The following is a 7,524-nucleotide window of genomic DNA, read 5'->3' as shown; positions in this document are numbered from 1 at the left end:
CCAGGACCTGCAGGTTAGTTAACTGGTGACCAGCCAGGACCTGCAGGTTAGTTAACTGGTGACCAGGATCTGCGGGTTAGTTAACTGGTAACCAACCCGGACCTGCGGGTTAGTTAACCACAACCAGGACCTGCAGGTTAGTTAACCACAACCAGGACCTGTGGGTTAGTTAACCAACTAGGACCTGCGGGTTAGTTAACTGGTGACCAGGACCTGCAGGTTAGTTAACTGGTGACCAGGACCTGCGGGTTAGTTAACTGGTAATCAACCCGGACCTTCAGGTTAATTTCCTAATAATTAATAAAATGTAGTTTTTTCCTGGCTTGAGAAAAATGTCCAGAATGTGATTTATTGGACAACAGATAAAAGAGGAGGAGTTCAGTTTGTCTCCATCTGGTGGTCGATCAGAAGAGCTGCAGTTTATGACTCCAGTTTTCAGACCATCTCTTCATGTCAGACGTTTGATTTGTTTCCAGAACTTCCTGCGGGTCCAGAACAATAAAACCAACTACAACCTGGTGTGTGAGACTCTGCAGTTCCTGGACATCATGTGTGGCAGCACCACGGGCGGACTGGGCCTGCTGGGCCTCTACATCAACGAATCAAACGTCCACCTGATCATCCAGACCCTGGAGACCCTCACGGAGTACTGTCAGGGCCCGTGCCAGGAGAACCAGGTACCCCACCAGAACACGAAAGAAATCTGTAGAGTTAGGAAGGAGTTTGGATCATTCTGTGTATTTTTCAGACGTGCATCGTGACCCACGAGTCCAACGGCATCGACATCATCACGGCTCTGATCCTGAACGACATCAGCCCTCTGTGTCACTACCGGATGGAGATGGTTCTGCAGCTGAAGGTACGACGGGTCGCCTGGGTCACCTGTTCGGTTGCTTCTTTCTTCTTATTCAGAAACTGTTATTAAAGCACATTTAACAGCATGAACCCGACAGGATGCAGACTTACATTAATGTCGACTGTAAGATTTTATTATTAATATAAAATAAACATAAATCTGATGAACTTCAGCTCTGGTGTAGTTCCTGCCTCTGCCTGTAGGGGGCAGCAGCAGCTGTTGTTTTAGAAAAAGTTTGTCTTTGGGCCAACGAGATGTGAGATTGTTAACTTCCTGTTTCCTGCCCCGTTGCCAGGACAACGCCTCCAAGCTGCTGCTGGCTCTGATGGAGAGTCGCCACGACAACGAGAACGCCGAGAGGATCCTGTTCAACCTGCGGCCGCGGGAGCTGGTCAGAACCAGAACCAGAACCATGAAGCAGCTGTTTAAGGACCCAGCCCGGGTGGGTTCAGTGTAATGGTGTGTGTGTGTGTGTGTGTGTGTGCATGCAGGTGGAGGTGATAAAGAAGGCCTACCAGCAGGAGAGCGAGTGTGAGGACGTGGAGGTGGAGGTGTCTCCTCGGGAGGTGGGACACAACATCTACATCCTGGCTCAGCAGGTGACCCGACTGGACCGTTCTGTTCTGTGGTTAGATCTGAGGTTGGTTTGGTTCTGCAGCAACTGAATCGGGTTTTCTTCACAGCTGGCGAGACACAACAAAGTCCTCCAGAACCTCCTGAAGCCTCCGAAGAAGAACCAGGAAGGAGAGGAGGGCATCTCCTCCATGGTAACCCCCAGCTGCAGGTCCAGGTTCTGGTTCCGCTGCAGTCCAACAGTGCTGACACCTTTCTGTTTGTGTCTGCAGCTGAACCTGAACAACCGGCCTCTGTCCCAGATGTTGAAGTCCTCGGCTCCAGCTGAGGTGGTGGAGCAGGACCCTCTGGAGTACTACAGCCAGCTCACGGCTCAGATCGAGGTTCTGTAACAACACCGGCCCGTCTCTTTCAGAACCATCACTTACAGATCCATCACTTACAGATCCTATAAACTAACGAAGGTCGATGGTAGCTCCTCCTCCAGATGTGCAGGAACATCAAACATATATTTAATGTTTTGTTGCTCGACAGTCAGCAGAGTTTATCTGATTGATGAAGATGAAGGATTGTAGATCTATTGTTGTTAAAACCTTTAAAAGCTGCACAGGAAGTGCTATAGAAACAGGAAGCTGCTGTGAGCTCGCCGCTCGTGTCTGATTCGCTCCTCCGTCTCTGCGCTCAGATCGTCCGGGAGGACCGCAGCATGGAGCAGATCGTCTTTCCCGTCCATCCCATCTGCGAGTTCCTGACCGAGGAGTCAAAGGTCAGAGTTTTCAACACCACGGAGCAGGACGAGCAGGGGTCAAAGGTCACGCACTTCTTCGATCAGACCTCCTTCCTGCACGGAGAGATGGAGTGGCAGAAGAAGCTGAGGAGTGAGGAGAAAGAAGCAGGTCTGAAAGTTTCTGTTCTCCTGAGGTTCTCCTGGTTCTAAACCCGTCCTGTTCTGGGCTCAGGTATGCCGGTTCTGTACTGGTTCTCCAGACGGATGACTCTGTGGGGAACCATCTCCTTCAAGCTCGCCCTCTTCGTCAACCTCATCATCGCCTTCTTCTACCCGTACGACTCCGGCCAAGGTACTGAAACAGGACTGGTTCTGGTCCAGTCGTGTTTGGAACCTCTCAGGGTTCTGAATCAAGTTGTAGTCACGCTGCAGCTGTTAGCTGTTAGCTCTCAGCTAACTGCTACCTGGTGTTTAAGCAGTTAGCTGTTAGCTCTCAGCTAAATGCTACCTGGTGTTTAAGCTGTGTGTTGTTGGGATGAACGTATCAGAACCGGCAGTCATTCATCTCGTCCTCTGCAGGAGCCATCGATGACTCCATGTTGTTGATGCTGTTCTGGATCATGACCGGACTCTCAGTTCTGGGCCTGTTCGCTCAGCAGTACGGCCTGCAGCCGCTCACCCTGGCCCTGATCCTCAGGTCCATTTATCACCTGGGCATCGGCAACACGCTCATCCTGCTCGGCTCCTTAAACGTAAGAAACGCCACCAAGGTTCTGGTCAGAAGTCCGGATCTTCCTCCTTCCAAACAGTCCTGGAACCTTTAGTGAGGTCCGACCAACAGTTGGTCTCCATTTCTTTTTAGCTCCTGAAGGTGAAACTCAAAGAGCTGAAAACTTGGAGAACATTAACAGTTTTCTTCATTGAAACATCTTCTTTTCTTTAGAGTCCAACAGGTTTCTAGGAAGACAAAAAGAGTTTAAGTTGTTTAAAAACTGTTAAAGATCTGAAAACATCCGTTCAGTCTTGGTTTTAACAGTCACTTCAAAAGTCTGATGACCTGCTTCAGTGGTTCTGTGTTGGCCCATCTGCCGTGGACCGGACCCAGTCTTCGGTACAGAGGTCTGGATCCAGCCTTTGGTTCCGGGGACCGGACCGGACCCAGTCTTCGGTTCTGAGGTCTGGACCCAGTCTTCGGTACAGAGGACAGGGTCCAGTCTTCTGTACAGAGGTCTGGACCTGGTCTTTGGCAACGTGGACTGGACCCAGTCTTCAGTACAGAGGTCTGGACCCGGTCTTCGGTTCCTGTTGGTGGATCTGAGCTCAGCTTGTTTCTGTCTCCAGCTGCTCAACAAGGTGGTGTTTGTGGTGAGTTTCGTCGGGAACAACGGGACCTTCATCATGGGCTACAAGGCCATGGTGATGGACGTGGAGTTCCTCTACCACCTGGCCTACGTCCTCATCTCCACGCTGGGACTGTTTGTCCACGAGCTCTTCTACAGCATCCTGGTAAGCCTGCAGCCGTCCTTCAGGTCGTCAGGCTTCTGCTCGCAGGAGAAACTCTGACGTGTGTGTGGCTCCTGCAGCTGTTCGACCTGATCTACAGGGAGGAGACTTTGTTCAACGTCATCAAGAGCGTGACTCGGAACGGGCGCTCCATCCTGCTGACGGCGGTGCTCGCCCTCATCCTTGTCTACCTCTTCTCCATCGTGGGCTTCCTGTTCCTGAAGGAGGACTTCATCATGGAGGTGGATCCTCTGGTGCAGGTCTCTGCAGGTCAGTTCTCTACCTTTCAGCAGAAACTGATGAGGGCGGTGGAAGCAGTGGTCCTCCAGTGAGAGGGTCGGAGGTTTGATTCCTGGCAGTAGTCCCTGAGCCTGACTCTGAGGTGGAGCAGTGGGATCGTGTGGATGAGTGAAGCGCTCTGAGTCCTGATTATCTGTGTCTGCAGCTCCGGAGCAGAGCGAGGCGTCTCAGGACTTCCTGAAGTCCTGCTCCTCAGACGGAGTCGACTGCACCTCAGAGATCGACATCAAAACCGTCTCTGAGGAAGGTAGGAACCCCAGAGATCTGTTTGGAGACAGGTCAGAAACATCCGAACCTGACCTGAGGTGACAACAGGTTCACTTTTATACCTGAAAACGATGAGCAGCAGGAAACTCGGGTCGCTCTTTAAGATAACAAATGAATCCTGCAATGACAAAGATTTTAAGGCTTACTTTCTGAACAGTTCATCATTTATAACAGAATATCTGTTAAAACTAACTGAGAACTTTAATGTTTTAGAATCAGAACATCTGTTATTGGAGCTAAAAGCTTCTTGAAACTGGACTTCTGTCTGTCCTGGTTTATGTGTCACATCTTTGTTTGTTTCAGAGGAGACCAACATGGAGCGAGCGTGCGACACTCTGCTCATGTGTATCGTTACCGTGATGAACCACGGCCTGAGGAACGGCGGGGGAGTAGGAGACGTTCTCCGGAAACCATCCAAGAACGTAAGATCAGGAACAGACTTTTTTAAGGCTTTTCCCTGTTTTATACAAACAAACCCAGAACGTGTGTGCAGGAGCCGCTGTTTCCCGCCAGAGTCGTCTACGACCTGCTCTTCTACTTCGTCGTCATCATCATCGTCCTCAACTTGATCTTCGGCGTCATCATCGACACGTTCGCTGACCTGAGGAGCGAGAAGCAGAAGAAGGAGGAGGTCCTGAAGACCACGTGTTTCATCTGCTGTGTGTAAAACCTTCTCCCCGTCAGCCGGGCTCAGTTCCTGCTTCCTGTCAGAACGGGTCTCATCAGAACCCGTTGGGTTGTGTTCTCTGCAGGTCTGGAGAGAGACAAGTTTGACAACAAGACGGTGTCGTTTGAGGAGCACATCAAGCTGGAGCACAACATCTGGAACTACCTGTACTTCATCGTCTTGGTGCGCGAGAAGAACAAAACGGACTACACCGGGCCGGAGAGCTACGTGGCTCACATGATCAAGGTAGGAACCGCTCGGGACCGCTCGGGACTGTCAGCACCGCCGGGTCCAGGGTCCAGGGTCCAAACTCTCACTGGTTCTGCTGCAGAACAACAACCTGGACTGGTTCCCGAGGATGCAGGCCATGTCTCTGGTGGTGACGGACGGCGACGGCGAGCAGAACGAGATGAGGATGCTGCAGGACAAGCTGGCGAACACCATGAACGTGGTGACGACTCTGACGGCGCAGCTGAACGAACTGAAGGAGCAGGTGAGCCCGGCAGGACGGGAAGCTTTCAGGTGGTGTCACAAACCTGTTACCACGGTAACGCCCAGCTGAAACATCAACCCGGCAGCTGCTCAGAAAAGTTCAGTTCAGTCATGTAATCTGATACAAACTCACGAGGATGACCTGCCGACACGGCCGAGAAGAAATAACGTATCTGTCAGCAAAATATCTCAAGATGGCCGCCGCAGCCAACAGATAGAATTCAGTCCCAGCTGAGAGTCATCCTCGACACAAACTCTGGGCTGAAAGGTGGCGGGCGATATGCATTCCTTTAACTTACAAACACAAGCAGCTGCAGCAGCAGCAGCTAGCTGTGGAACTTCCTGCTGAAATAAAACCTGAAGCCGTTAAAAGACGGTGAGGTGGGTTGACTTCACGTAAACACTGCAGGAAGTGCTACAGCTAACTGCTAGTTTGAGCCATCTGCGACAGGTAACATACTGACTGATCTGTTCAGATGACGGAGCAGAGGAAGAGGAGGCAGAGGATGGGCTTCGTCGACGTCCAGGCGGGGGCGAGCGGCGCCGTGCCCCCCACCGCCGCCGGAGGAAATCTTCAGATCTACAAAACATGAGAAAGTTGGAGCTGAAGCAGAGAACCGACGTGGAACCGACATGGAACCGATCCGTAGCGTCACAGCTGCTTCTTTAAGAAGTGTCATAAAAACAAACCAATTAAACTTATTTTAGTGATTTTAAGTAAATGTAAATAGAAGGTTTTACCTGCTGAGGATGAAATGTTCATAAAGTGAGCAGATTGTAGTTTTATCTGATATAAATTATTAATATTAGTTTGTTTTTCGGGGACTGAGGGTCTGTTTACTGAGTGAAGATCACCTGGACTTTACCTGATAATAAAACGTGTGTTCTCCTGTTTCGGATGTTTTTACTTCAGTCTTCAACAAATTAAATAAAGAAAATCATACTCTTCCAACTTTAAAAACATAAAACAGGTTCCTTAGAAAGTTCAACAACTGAACTCAGCAGAAATAAAAGTGATTCTGAAGATGTTTCCTTTACAAACATTTATCCTGAATGTAGACAAACAGCTTGTTGTGAGAGAAGGAAAAAACATGGCCGCCCAACTAAACCGTAATCACACCAAGCGTTCGCAAGGATTCTTCATTTCAGTCAGCTGATCCTGTTCGGATCATCGGTTCTGATCTTTGGACTCACTGTGTTCCGAGGAGGAAGAGGAGGGGCTTCATCGTCGTCGTCTGGAGAAAACCATCAGGTTAACGGGGAGGACAGCTGGACTGATGCAGAACAGAGACAGGAAGTCAGAGAAACGATCAAACTGAGAATAAAACCGCCTCAGGATTCGTCATAATTTAACACAGCTGTCCTAAAAACTGATTCATTGTGATTCTAAGAGAAATAAATATTTTCTGTCTCGGTGAGATTCCAGGTTCATCTGAGTGAAGCACAGAACAAAGAGATGTTTACCCAGAATGCACAGCAGCACAGCAGCTGTCAGCACGGCGGTGGAAGCTGATGGTTTGGGCTCCCTGCAGTCATTGAGTCATTGAACTCTGGAGACCAAAGGGTTGTAGAGCAGACGGAGGTCCTGAGGAGATCACCAGAAATCCAAAATCAATCAAACTACCACATCTTTACTGCTACAAAAGATAAAATCAATAGTTATATTAGGAGTTTAAGCCCTCCCTGGGGTCTTTGTGCCCCTTCTTATTTACAGTATTTGGGCTCACATGTTTTTGCTGTTGTTATTTCTGGGGCTCAGAAGTGAAAACGTTGGAGACCACTGACCTGGGGTCAGATGTGAGGCCATCTGTCCGACAAACTGGGTCCTGATGCAACAGGACAATGATCCCAAACTCAGCAGCTAATCTACAACAGAACGGTCCAGAACCAGAACCTCAACCTGAGGAGAAACCAATGAGAAGAGTGGGACACAACTCCTTCACAACCACGTCTCAGATTTACAGTAACTTCTGCTGGGTCTGGGTCAGGATCTGGGACGGGATCTGGGTCAGGGTCTGGGAAGGATCTGGGACAGGATCTGGGACGGGATCTGGGTCGGGATCTGGGACGGGATCTGGGTCGGGATCTGGGACGGGATCTGGGTCGGGATCTGGGACGGGATCTGGGTCGGGATCTGGG

At 50.0% G+C, this 7,524-nt stretch overlaps 1 protein-coding gene and 1 long non-coding RNA gene across 3 annotated transcripts in view; one reads left to right on the top strand and one right to left on the bottom strand.

The window, feature by feature from the left end:
* Positions 1 to 6,278, top strand: part of itpr3 (inositol 1,4,5-trisphosphate receptor, type 3) — a 34,361-nt gene extending 28,083 nt beyond the window's left edge. The window contains exons 44-61 of the mRNA XM_037977176.1: positions 114 to 136; positions 477 to 677; positions 749 to 859; positions 1,152 to 1,247; positions 1,348 to 1,455; positions 1,540 to 1,623; positions 1,702 to 1,812; positions 2,115 to 2,307; positions 2,389 to 2,508; positions 2,736 to 2,908; positions 3,498 to 3,662; positions 3,740 to 3,929; positions 4,105 to 4,206; positions 4,530 to 4,648; positions 4,720 to 4,885; positions 4,979 to 5,139; positions 5,225 to 5,386; positions 5,862 to 6,278. Coding sequence (XP_037833104.1) covers positions 114 to 136; positions 477 to 677; positions 749 to 859; positions 1,152 to 1,247; positions 1,348 to 1,455; positions 1,540 to 1,623; positions 1,702 to 1,812; positions 2,115 to 2,307; positions 2,389 to 2,508; positions 2,736 to 2,908; positions 3,498 to 3,662; positions 3,740 to 3,929; positions 4,105 to 4,206; positions 4,530 to 4,648; positions 4,720 to 4,885; positions 4,979 to 5,139; positions 5,225 to 5,386; positions 5,862 to 5,978 — 2,402 coding nt within the window. The 3' untranslated portion in view covers positions 5,979 to 6,278. The remainder of the gene's footprint in view (positions 1 to 113; positions 137 to 476; positions 678 to 748; positions 860 to 1,151; positions 1,248 to 1,347; positions 1,456 to 1,539; positions 1,624 to 1,701; positions 1,813 to 2,114; positions 2,308 to 2,388; positions 2,509 to 2,735; positions 2,909 to 3,497; positions 3,663 to 3,739; positions 3,930 to 4,104; positions 4,207 to 4,529; positions 4,649 to 4,719; positions 4,886 to 4,978; positions 5,140 to 5,224; positions 5,387 to 5,861) is intronic.
* An 83-nt stretch (positions 6,279 to 6,361) lies between these two features.
* The window catches only part of LOC112449996, a 15,516-nt gene continuing 14,353 nt past the window's right edge, over positions 6,362 to 7,524 (bottom strand). The window contains exons 1-3 of one of the 2 annotated variants that reach the window (XR_003038550.2): positions 7,171 to 7,227; positions 6,850 to 6,970; positions 6,362 to 6,659 (exon numbers count right to left, since the gene is read on the bottom strand). This is a non-coding gene — a long non-coding RNA (uncharacterized LOC112449996). Of the gene's footprint in view, positions 6,660 to 6,849; positions 6,971 to 7,170; positions 7,228 to 7,524 lie in introns of those variants that run through there. The other variant, XR_005233530.1, reaches the window with a different exon arrangement.

This window comes from Kryptolebias marmoratus, linkage group LG8, assembly GCF_001649575.2.
Source record: "Kryptolebias marmoratus isolate JLee-2015 linkage group LG8, ASM164957v2, whole genome shotgun sequence".
Classification (NCBI taxonomy): Eukaryota; Metazoa; Chordata; class Actinopteri; order Cyprinodontiformes; family Rivulidae; genus Kryptolebias; species Kryptolebias marmoratus.
Note: the sequence above shows the minus strand (reverse complement) of the source record. Positions and strands in the feature narration are given on the sequence as shown.